Genomic DNA, 13,082 nt, shown 5'->3' with positions numbered 1-13,082 from the left:
AAACGGTTCTTTTTTTAAGAGTTTGGCTCATATTCGAACGGCTCAGAGCTTATTATCAGACCAACTTAAGCTATGGATTAATCATACTATATTACTATATACGCATGTGTACATAATTTGACGATTTAAAATGAACAGATATATATATACTACTATTATCTTTTGATTTAAATGCGAGCTTTTTACTCTATCTTTGACTTAGCCAATTATAAATGTAAACAAACAAGTCAAGACAGATCCCACAAGAAATGGTTGTTTCAAAGGTAATCACTCGGGAACATTTCAAGGGCTTGAGCTAAATAAATTGAAAGGGAAATTGCATGCAAATACACTTTCAGTCCACGCATTCATCCAAACTGAAATTGTAACTAAATCCAAAATACTCCCTTGGTCCCACGACAATAGAGTGACATTTTGTTATTTCAGTCCGTCCTACAATGAGTGTCATATTTCACGTTTATTATAAATAGTAAGTAGGTCTCACATTTCACTAACTTACTTCACTCACCTACTATTATAAAATCAATATAAAAAAGTAGACTTCATATTCCACTAACTTTTTAAACTTACTATTTTTTATATTTCTTAAAACCCGTGCTCACACTAAATGTGACTCCAACTATGACTAAAATCTATTTTTGCTTGTGGATCTGAAACTGAAACAGAGTTAAAACATGAGATCCAAACAGCTATCAACAAGCTCATGCGAATGGGATCTTCCTTCTTGAACATCCAACTGCCCTCATCAAGTGATGCATGGTTATATCTCAATCTCCACCTTAATCATCACATCGACATTGTGATTCTTGACTAAACAATATTTTTGGAAGATATTAATAATATTAATTGTAGACTAGTCAAAAGACACAGGAGAAACATATCCATCAATCAGCCATTCTTGACTAAACATTTTTGGAAGAAAACTAAATTAATTTAGCAAAGAATATTAACTCAATAATATTTACAATTTGAAATTGAAAAGGACTTGCAACAGATCTGAGATAATTATTCTATAAATGAAAGTATAGAACAACAATAAGAAGCCGATTAACAGGATGTAAGATCTCACACAACAATCCAAGAATCATCGATTATTAATATTTTTTCTATCTACTAATTCTACTAAGTAGAAAATAACTAAAAACTCCAAAAAAATAATTTGTTTAGCCCCGAAGTTTTGTATGCTGAAACTGCATCAATCTTTTATTATATGAATGTGATAAAGAATGCAATGAAGTATAAAGTTATTGCATTCGCCATCAATTTGAACTAAAAATATAGAAAATTTGTTGCTTTTGAATTCGAACTCAAAATCTAAGTTAATATAGTACTCCCTCCGTCCCAGTTTAAGAGTCATATTTTGCTATTTCCATCCGTCTCAGTTTAAGAGTCTCATTTAGAATTTATCATATTTTGACATAAAATTTAACCCCATTTTTTATGAAATTTACACTCAAATGCCATTACTTTCATAAAAATAAAACAAAACAAAATTCTAAACATACAAAAAGTCAAAAGTGTCTCACTTTTCAATACCCCACTTCAATTATTACATACTCCAATAATTTTTTAAAACTTGTGCCCTAACTAAATTGTACTCCTAAACTAGGACGGAGAGACTATTAAATAGAAGCATCCAGATCCGGTAAAGCTTTGTTGAACCTCTCACTTGGATTGCGCTCTAACTTTGAATTCTTCATTACATAATATTTAACATAGTATATAAATTGCATTGGCACGACACAAAATTACTACCCATTGAGCATCAAAATATAGATGTGTGATAATCAAGTTTCCTACAATTATTTGCAATACAATCTTAGGGGTGTGTTATATTGCTAACTATTTAAATTGCTAACCCTGCTAACTCATCAATACAGTGTATTAAAAATGTCAACACAACACATAATATCAACATATTATATTGAAGTTCAACAAAATTATGTGTTGACATTTTTAATACACTGCGTTGATGAGTTAGCAAGTTAGCAACTTAAGAAAGTTAGCAATTGATCACTCCCCTACAATCTTAACTCTAATTTATTTCATCATAATCAAACGAGGTCAAGAAATAGTGGGCCGTAGTTGGGCCTAGCTTGAATTATGGTCCAGATTTTTTCACTTAATTGAGCTTATTTTGTTAATTGTTATGATACGGATATAATCATAATTGAGTCTGTTACATAACTCCAAAGACTTTTAATTCTTCATTACATTAAAGATGAGATCCCCCTAAAAATATTACCCTTTGAGCATCAAAATATATGGATATGTGATCACTAGTTTCCTACAATTATTAGTAACATAACCATATACTCAGACCAATCAAACTCTGTTTTTTTTTGTTCTGTAGAATTACAAGAAACAGTGTGCCGTAGATTGGGCCTAGCTTGAATTATTGCGGGCTGAACTCTTCAAAAACGACCCACTTTTGGTAATTTCACGAAGAGGTTTGTTAGTAAATCTGACGATATTGTAGACCCAGGCTCCAGCAATGGCCCCAGCTGTTGGGCCAACCAAATAGATCCATATGCCTCTGAAATTGTTCGACACTATAGCCGGCCCGAGACTCCTTGCCGGATTCATCGATGCTCCCGATATCGGCCTGCAAAGCCCATTAAATAGGAAGCTTAATTAATTTATTATAAGACAAGAGAGAGTACAAATAATGACAATGTAACTTAGCTTGTAAGACTCTTTTTATGGTAAATCATAAATGAGAAATTAAGAATAAGATATTGTGTAATCTGTATCTCAATTATAGCCATATCTCAGGCCATGTGCTCAGATATGGTATATATCGTGCATTGACATAAACTAATGTGTTGTGACATAAATGAGATTTGACTAAAACCTATACATGCAATTTAATATAGTACAATCAAGCGCAACTTAGTTAGTAAAACGTTTTCTCTCCATTAATAGCGAAGTAAGTAAACAGTGAACTACTATTATTAATCTTATTTTTAAAGAAAGTTAATCGTACAAAGTATGTATATTCTGCGACGCTAGTCCATATATTTTTATGAACTCATTAGACTTTTTCACGTGGAAAAATATATACTGGCTTCGCACAAATATGATTTCATTTAATAGAGAGTTAATTCTTGAATGTTATTGGTTCAAAAGAGATTTTTGTATTCCTATATAGAATTTATTTTCCCCAATTATCATGCTTCTTATTGACAATAAAGGATATTGTAATATAACATCACAAGTGCATATTTGAAGTTAAAAAAAAATGAAGAGTTTACGTACCCAGCAAACATAACATTTAACAATATAACTGCTCCAACAGCCAAGCCAGCAAGTTCTCCGATCTGCACCAGTAAATTTAATCTCAATTCTCAAGTATGAAATCAATTATGTTAAATTCGCTTTTACCATCAATTAAATTATAAAAAATGTAATAAATGCCAAACCCTCCATTTATTAACGATAATGGTCTAAATCGTTAGACTTAATTATAGTTTATGTCAATATTATGTAGGTGGACCAATCATCTTAATATTCCAACCTAATTGAGCCAACTCTACGCTGTCTTTTCCAATTAAATTATGTTAACTATTTTATGGGCCAATAATTAGGGTTAGAATAATTACAGCTCTGTTGTCCGTGGCAACGCCGGAGATGACGAACATGAGGTAGAATGTGATAATAAATTCTACAACCAACGACTGCACGTCCGTGCCGGTGGGTAGGGTTCCGGTGAAGTGATCGTGCGGCCCACTGAATAATAACCGTAGGGTTCCGGCGGCTAGGGTTGATCCAACTACTTGAGCGACTATATATGCAGGTACCTACAAAAATATTTATGAACATCTTATTTCAATATGTACTTTTCATGTACAGCATTTCTGTGACTTGTGGTAGGCAATATATTAAAATGAAAAGCAATAACAAAACATAGATCAAAATTGCGAAATTATTGTGAAATAGAATTAATACAAATATAAAACTAAACATAATAAATGTCGAGTCTTTGTGGGGTATATTTACTGTAAGACTTTGAATTCACTACCTGTCCTAGCTGCCTAAACTAGACAACATTAAATGATTTAAATCACATTTACTATCGATTAAACCTATATACATAAAAAAGACCTTGTTTAGTACTTTAAAGAATTGAAGTTTTGGATTATCCCAAAGCACGTGATAACTTCTATTTAAATCAATTTTACCTAATTCTTATATCTCACTAAATACGTACGTGGAATTGGAAAAATTATAGTAATTGGTAGTACAAATTAGTTATAATAGTATTACTATTTGTTTTATCAACTACGAAAAATAAACACCATAACGAACTTATATTATAAAAACACAAAATAAAAACGCAATTGCCATGCGTTGAAATATTTTGAAAAATGACCAAAATTGAGGGTGGCATGAAAAATATACTTAAGTTGACGATTCAATTGTCCACTATAACTTAATACGACTAATTTTTGTATATTTTGAGATGCTTTCATTTATGTTCTTTAATTTTAATTGAGACACCAAAATTAAACATTTTTTTTTAAAATTGTATATCATCATGTGTCTAAAAACACAAATTACATTCCTTATTGGACCAAATTAACGTTTTTAGTGAAACACATTATGAGACGATAATCACCTAACAAATGAGGAGCAATTTATTTGGTAATATTTGGTTTGACTTTGAGAAATAAACCCATATACTCGATTTATCCGCACCGAATTAGTAAATATGGATAGATATGGTTTTATCTTATCGAAATGCAAATCAACGTGTATTATATATATAGTGTGAAATGGAGAAAATTATTGATGAGAACACTGAGACATTCAATTCGACAAAAACCAATCACAATTGTATGCATACATTACATACATACACACTAAGAGTCAACATAAAATGCTGTTGATTTGAAATTAAATTAAAATCAAACACCATTAATGTCCCACTTCATCATTTTTATCTGTTCGTATTAATAATGAACATCACAGATCTCAATCATATTTTATTATTATATATTATAAAAGTATCATCAATTTTCAACTATATTTCTTAAAACTCGTGAGAAAATAAGGTACTTCCTCGTCCTATAGACAAAATTTTTGGGTACATAGATTAAGAATTTATATTAAATAAATAGGAGAAATGAAAAAAAATATGAAAGATAAAAGAGAGTAAAGTAAATGATGGAATAAAATAAGAGTAATTAGATGTTTTGTCTTTTGTTAAAAAAAGAAAATGAGGAAACGAGTAACTTTGTTGGGACGGACTAAAAAAGAATATGACTTAACTTTTATGGGACGGAGAGAGTACCTGTTTCCAGGGGAATCTTTTACAGGTGGCGAAAGCAAGGGTGACGGCGGGGTTGAAGTGGGCGCCGGAGATGTGGCCGACTGAGTAGACCATGACCATGACCACCAGCCCCCACACTATAGCTATTCCGGGAAGAGTGATCACTTTGTCTTTATCGGCGTTCACCGCCACCGCGCCGCACCCCGCGAATATCAAGAAGAATGTCCCCAGCGTCTCCGCTATTATCTGCCAACCAATTTATTTAATAAATTCACTTCAAAACCAAACTAATTATTTAGATCATACCTTTTGTATGAAGGGGACGGTGAGAGAGAAGCATCCGGTGGCGGAGGTGGCGTCGGAGTTGCGGTTGAAATCGTCTTCTTTTATGTGCACCACAACTCCGTTTCCATTTGATGTCTCAGCCATAACAGGTAGAGATGGTGGTGATGGAGAAATATTGGGTTAGTGAGATTTTGTGGGAAGAAGGTAGCTATATTTATGGAAGCATGGGGTGATTGAATATCTTTAATTTTGTTGAGGAAGGCCGAGTCAAGTCAATGGATATGGACACATGGTATAACTCTTTCTATCTCTAAAGATAACAAATTTGGAGATTAATTTATCATTCAAATTATACTAGTATCTGGTTGAAAAGTGTGCTGCATTTATTCATATCGAGATTTTACTTTTTTACTATAACAACCCCCTGGAATTAATGAATTTTAATTTTGTAAAAAAGTATGATCTCTACTATCTCTACTATCTTTAATTAAATATGGGAGTATCTCTTTTCTCGTCACAAATTATAAATAATACATTAAAGTGTACATATGGAAAAAAAATTAGTGGTGTAGCATTTTCTTTTTCTATTTTCTTCATCCATCAACATTACTCTCATACGAAAAATAAAAAGTTGCTTTAATTTATTACGGATCACTTTTATCTTCCTCTTCTGCTTTATCCATATTTTTCCAACTACACCAACTTTAATCTTTTTACTCTTATACTTTCTCATGTTTGAATTAAAGCTCGTATCCTCTACTACTGAGTATATGATCATGACAGTCATTGCAATTATCCTTTGGTTATATAGTCTATATGAATAAATGTATATATCACTTTAGCTCTTCAAAAAAAATAAAAAATGTAAATGTATGGAATAAATTAGTGAAATATATATCCTATATTTATACACATTTGATCAAGACAATCATTGCAATTATCAATGTGGTTATTATTATAGTACTCCATGAGATAGACGACAAACCATTGCATGTCGACGACACTAACTCATCGATATCTTCTAACTAAAATAAAATAATAAAACTAACTAGAAAGTTACATACTTGATGTTTCTTCATATATAGACGAACCAAATGAGACACCGCAGTATTACAAAGTACTTTCTTTAGAAAAGACAAACACGAAGCACAACAAAACTGCATATTCCATTGTTAGTGGCGGATCTAGCTACGATACAAGATTTAGTAACATGAGATAAGATATAATATGGATAAATAAAAGAAAAAAATAAAATTTATTATTTGACTGCCAAGTTAAATTCGACATGTATTGAAAATAATTACATATATTTATACTCGAGTCGACTTAAAGAGACAAATAGCTAGGTTCTTCAGACGGTCAGGGTGGGACTGGCCATCCGGCCGCCCCCAATCCACCACTGTCCATCATCCACAAATAGTCCAAATCAGAGATCGTTACAAAAATGTTTGGAGAATTAACTTTAAAAAATTAAATGATTATTTATATAAACTAAGAGAAAAATAAGAAATTAAGACCGGCAATGTATTGCAAACTGGTTGGTAAACAACTGCTACATAGCTTCATAACCAATTAAACCACCAAAACATGAATATGCTGATATTACTATCTTATTTCCTAAGTAGAAAATTGTGACCATTTTCATTCAAATTATTTTTTCCCAAGAGCGGCAACTTAGGTGAGGAAAATGTGCATAAGAAATCTATTTTGATGCATTTGGCAACCAAACCATTAAATTACCATGCTTCTGATCATAGAAAACCTTAATTTGACTGAGTAATCTTTGATATACGCAATCTCATAGGGTTATTTATTGTATAAATACAGCTTCGTATATGTTTTGTTTATTTTAAGATTTAAATAAATACTACTTCTACTATATAACAATGCATCATCATAAATACCTGTGTTATTATTGTTTGAGGTTGAGGTCTTCTATTCTTTATTTCATGCATATAACTATAAGTCATCATTGACCACTTCATTGGACTTGTTCTTGTTGCATGTCTAATCGCATTGGCTACTCTGATTTGAATAATATTTTCTTTTCAAATTTAGTAAGTATAATCGATTGGTATAATTGTATAAATGGTATTTTTAAATAATAGTAATATTATTTCGTGTTTCTAATTTGTGCTGATAAATGTTTCGAAATTTTCCAATGCAAGTAATTGCATCACCAAATTTGTGTCCTTATAAGATGGACTTGTTGTAGTGATCAACGGGTTTAGGGGAGGCAAGATTGCAAGAACGGCAAACACCCCTCGAATCGTTCATTTTAGGCTGCAAACCATTTTAACTTGATAAATTCCAAAAATATTTACAGTACTAATATAGAGTACTTTATAAAAATGGAAGCATAGTACGTAATGAACTCTAACCAGAATGTGGCCCATTAATTTTATGGTGACGACTTGTTATTTCAAACAAAAATTTTGAAGTATAGCCAGTTGGTGTCGGTGTTCTCTTATTGGAAGCCGACAACAATTAATTGAATCCAAGACCATTGTCAAAATAAACTCGTATACTAAGAAAAAATACATTTTTATTAATTTATTCCTAGTTATTATGTAGAAAAAAGTAAAAAATAAATGCACTTTTGAAAATGATAAAATTGAAAAATTGAGACATGCATACATATAAATACTATAGTAGGGATGTACTAGTATAACAACTAATTTTAAAGTTACAACGTGCATCCAATCTGGTGCTGCTATGTGGCACAAAAAATGCAATATATTTGTAGAAGCTATAAATGAATCTCGGCAGATTGCATTTTTGTTACATGCAGATTGCATTTTTTATTGTTGAGTTTTGCATTTTAGATATTGACTGTTTAATTTGCATTTTATATATAGACGGATTGCATTTATATATGTGAAAATGCAAAACTTAACAATATAAAATGCAATTTATGTGAAAATGCAAAACTCAACACTATAAAATGCAATCTGCATGTAACAAAAATGCAATCTGCAGAAATACATATACAACTAGATTGCATTTTTGTATTTAAAATATTGCATATTTTGTGTCACATGGCAGCACCGGATTGGATGTACGTTGTGACTCTAAATAAGGGGGATGGCATCCTAGTGCTCCCCTACTATAGTGCTCCCCTACTATAGTATATTCAGAATTTGTAAAAATTAGTTAGTAGTAAAATTTTACTTGCGTATCTATAAATATAGATTTGTGATAGGATGGAGTAGTATTTGATGACCCTCTTGTCATTTTAGATTAAATCACGCGTTGAAGAATTTGCAGTCAATATGATTAATTATTAATTCGACTCTCATTTTCATAAATCTGATTATAATGAAGTGTCGTATTTTTATCTTGTTTATATGAAATGATTACGTATATGGAGACATTTCCGTGTACGTTTACTCGGATATACTCAAAGTACGTAGTTGAATAAATGACATTTATCAAATCCAGATGAAGAGGAAACAAAGTTCCAACCTTTATTAAAGATTTAGAAAGCATGGGTCCATGATTTGAAAAGTATAATGTGAACCCCCAAAATCCAATTCATATAAAAAATAAATTTACATAAATGGTATGTATATAATGCTCTTTATATTTAAATTGGACCGAACTGATTGTATTTTAAATGATAGTAATTAATTTTATGACTAATTTAACCATATCACATAATTCTGAATATTGTTTTACCATTTTTGGGAAAATTGCTGATTTATATTATTATTTAATTATGATCGACTAATTAACACACTATCGTGAAATAGAATTACTAATTCAAAGTAGTAAAATAATTCTATAACATAATATTACTAGTATTATACTAGTAAAATAATCATTTGAAACAACCGCTAAAGACAAGAAACTATTCATAATTTTGCACGACCCCAAATGCATGAAGCTACATGTGCATAATTAATTGCAATAATATCTAAATATTATATTCAAAATGTTGATTAAGGATATCTCTCCCTGGATCATGCAAATCACGTTGAAATATCATACTTATTTTTGAAATAAAAATGGAAGGAGACAATATCCCAAATGTGGGAAGAAAAATAAGAGATCACGAGAGCTCATTGCCGGCCACTTGCTGCGTTAAAACAGCCATCAAAAAAGCAACCATTTGAAACTCCATGAATCATGGGATCCTAACCACTTTCAATTTTTTTCCAATCTTATCTTAAAATATAAGAAACCGTTGATGCAACCGTCAACTCCAACACATGAAAATAATGCAAGAATTCAATGTGAAAACGTAGGATTAATAGAATATTTACAGCAACTTTCCAAATTATAGACCAATATAAATAATGCAAATGGGTTTCAACTGTTTGAAAATTGGATCCACCAAAATATTTAAGATGGGTTTTTGCATGCGGGGGTTGAATTTAGGCTAGTAGACATGGCTAGGCTATATTTTTATCATCCACAATTCTTGCACTTTTTGACGAATTACAAGTTTCTCGATGGTTAAGTGCGATTGATCATTATTATGAATTATAATGGGATTTATTAATAATTAAATTCTAATACTACTAAAATTTTTTCTTGCTTCAATCTCTTGAAAAAATATATACTATATGTAATGGTTAAAATGAAATGCTTCTTATTTTGAAAATGACTAATTTATATTTTCAATACAATAAATTGATGTGGTATACTATATATAATTATATATCGTTAAGTTAATTTGTTGCAACATTGGTATGATTTATTGTCTCTGACTTTCCTAGGTATTCATTTATTGCAAATTGGTTACGAGTATGATTTATTATCTGACTTTCCTCCAATATACTTCTAAGTTCTACCCCACTAACATTATTACGTGAGAAATCTCACATATATCAACCTTATTTTTTTCTTGTGCATACATCAATTTGCGTTCTGTTTAGAAGTTTGTTTGCTCAATTCTTGAAATTCCGTCAAGTTTGCTAGTTCCTAATGCGGTTATGGTGCTTCTAAACAATTAAAGAAAATTATTTTAGCTTTAGGGATAGTACGTCAATTTGTTAGCGTGAAGAGTGTTTCTCCTCGACTTGACCCGAGATCATTTGTTTCAATTTTTAATTTTTAATTTGTTCGCTTTTGAGTGTTTTCTCGATTAGTTGTTTTGCTTTACACCTTTTTTAGGACGTTTAGTTTTAGTTAATATATCGTAGAGATGTATGTCTAGACGACTTTATATTTGTAATTTCCAACACTAAAGTGATTGGACTAGATTACATGATCGAACAAGCTTAAAATTAACCGGTTCATCAAACTAATCGCGAAATTAATTTGGATTTTTCGGTAAATCCATCACATCAAATAAAATAAACACTCCCAAATAGGGAAAATGGATATTTGATGACAAACAATAAAAGTCACCATCGTTATAATATTTTACTACTACTATAAAAATTATGGAGTATTTAAAATATCCAAATTTTATGAAAGAAAATGAGCATATTATCGCATTCTTGAATCATACTTATGTCATTGATGAGTGACATTCGCATTTTGTCATTTAGTGTTGACTAACAATATTTGGTGGTATTTTTTAACCTCGATTTATATATCACCATTGTAATTCATATTTTGAAGTGTGAAAAGAATTCAATCTGTACTTCTTCATGCAATGAACCCCTAATTCCATAAAATAAATGTGTACCTGTATTCACCACTCAACTACCACTATATAAGTGGTATAAGAAATTATTTTGGTATATGATTAATATCAGCATCAAGTGATGAATTTTGTATATTGATGATTGATCCTAAATTATGACGAGACCAATTAGTGGGACCCCTCATCCAAAAACATTCACAATGGAAAAAAAAATCTATGATAACGCCCTCTTGTTCCCTCTTTTTATAATTTTTTACACTTTCTTTGCAATGTTTAGGCATTTTCAAAGAACTAGATTTTGTGATATAACACAAATCTACATTGTGAAAAATGAAAATTTCTTTTTTTTTATTTATTTTTATTTTGTCATTATGAAGAAGAATGGGGATTTTATTCTCTGCTTATGATTTTGTTTCCTACCAAAATGACTGGATCAAGTCGTTGGGCTTCATCTTAGGCCAGCCCACACTTTTTTTTTTACTTTTTCAGAAGACATAAAATGATTTATTGGTTCTGGATAAATTTACTGAAAATATTCTCTCCTACCCAAAATATGTAAACTTGCTAGATTCTAATTCCATTTTTTTCACTCTGATTCAAGACCCAATCCAGAAACATGACACGAGAACTCGTCCCAAAAAATTAGTCTATCAAGGGAGATGGCCAATTCGGTTTATAAACACCGAGCTTACACCACCGATGTGAGACAAGTTTCCTTTCACTAGAATCCGTAACCATCACAATTACAAAGGGGAAAACCAGCCACAAATGTTTAACTTGTAAAAAGAAACACAGACTGGGTTAGTCTCCTTAATTACACAAACTAAGCAATCCTTGGGAAATAGGAAGACTTCTGAATCCAACCACAACACCAGATTATCCATCTCTGCCATCATAAGCGGCATGATACATATGCAATATAGATAAAACCGAGGGCGCTTATCTCATGTAGTTCGCGCTTCAAGTGTTCTACATCACCTCATACACTTGTCGTGTGATCAAACACAACGGAACAGCATCAAAAGAACAATAGCAACAACCCTGACCTGATGATGAGATGCTAATTTCTCATAAGATAACTCTATGTGAATTCATCCGTAACCCCCAAGCCTGACCACATGAAAATGCCCCACCAGGAACTGGTCTGTTTAGGTTGCAGAGACAAGATATACAGATGGACATCAAGAAGAATAAAAAAAACACCTAAATTTTCTCAGTTTTGCTATGTTGCAGTGAGCATTGATGGAAGAGGTGCAAAGTTACCTCCAACAAAAAGGGGAGATAGATTCTTTCGATTTTATTTCATCATCTACTTGTTCTATCACTGAGGCTGCCCTTTACTATGGCCAACTACAAGAGGCTCCTATGTTTCAAACACTTAACATAACTACATTCATTCGACAATAAACGACAGCGATTAATACTGAAAATCATCACTTGGCATTCTATCAACTCTAAACCAGACACAACATGCCAGATCAATATATATCACCCATATAATTTTTACTGATTTCAAACTCAGAATTCAATGGAATTCTCTCAAAGTTTGAGTCTTTCCACTTCAAACATGCTTACAAGCCTATAACAAACATTTACCACATCCAAAAAACAAGCCTCATGATGATAAACAGACATCATTCACAATCAGTAACATAATCTAGCCCAGTGCTAACTCTATCCTCAAGAAACCATCAAAGAATCCTAAATTCAGATTTCAGAAAAGCTCAAATTACATTGGAAAATTTTCTACACATATTACACAACAGTACATTCACATCCAGATTACAGCTCGTACAATTCGCAGAAAAATGAAATGAAACACTACGAATCAAAAAAGGAAGCGATAGAATCACAATTCACAAGAGAAGACCTGGGAAGGCAATCGCCAAGCTTCAGATTTAGAAAAGCACATGTCATCCAAAGCTTCGC

General features: G+C 31.6%; 1 protein-coding gene across 1 annotated transcript; it reads right to left on the bottom strand.

Annotated features, from left to right (window-relative positions):
- Positions 1-2,184: 2,184 nt before the first annotated feature.
- On the bottom strand, positions 2,185-5,863 carry LOC125191944 (aquaporin NIP1-1-like). Its single transcript, XM_048089378.2, has 5 exons — positions 5,579-5,863; positions 5,294-5,518; positions 3,603-3,800; positions 3,259-3,320; positions 2,185-2,605 (listed from the first exon to the last, which is right to left on the bottom strand). Exons 1-5 carry the CDS (start codon positions 5,699-5,701, stop codon positions 2,386-2,388), a joined length of 828 nt encoding a protein of 275 aa, XP_047945335.1. The 5' UTR covers positions 5,702-5,863; the 3' UTR covers positions 2,185-2,385.
- Positions 5,864-13,082: the final 7,219 nt, after the last annotated feature.

This window comes from Salvia hispanica, chromosome 4, assembly GCF_029641045.1.
Source record: "Salvia hispanica isolate PSC_SH4W2 chromosome 4, Shi_PSC_v1, whole genome shotgun sequence".
In the NCBI taxonomy this organism is placed as follows: Eukaryota; Viridiplantae; Streptophyta; class Magnoliopsida; order Lamiales; family Lamiaceae; genus Salvia; species Salvia hispanica.
Note: the sequence above shows the minus strand (reverse complement) of the source record. Positions and strands in the feature narration are given on the sequence as shown.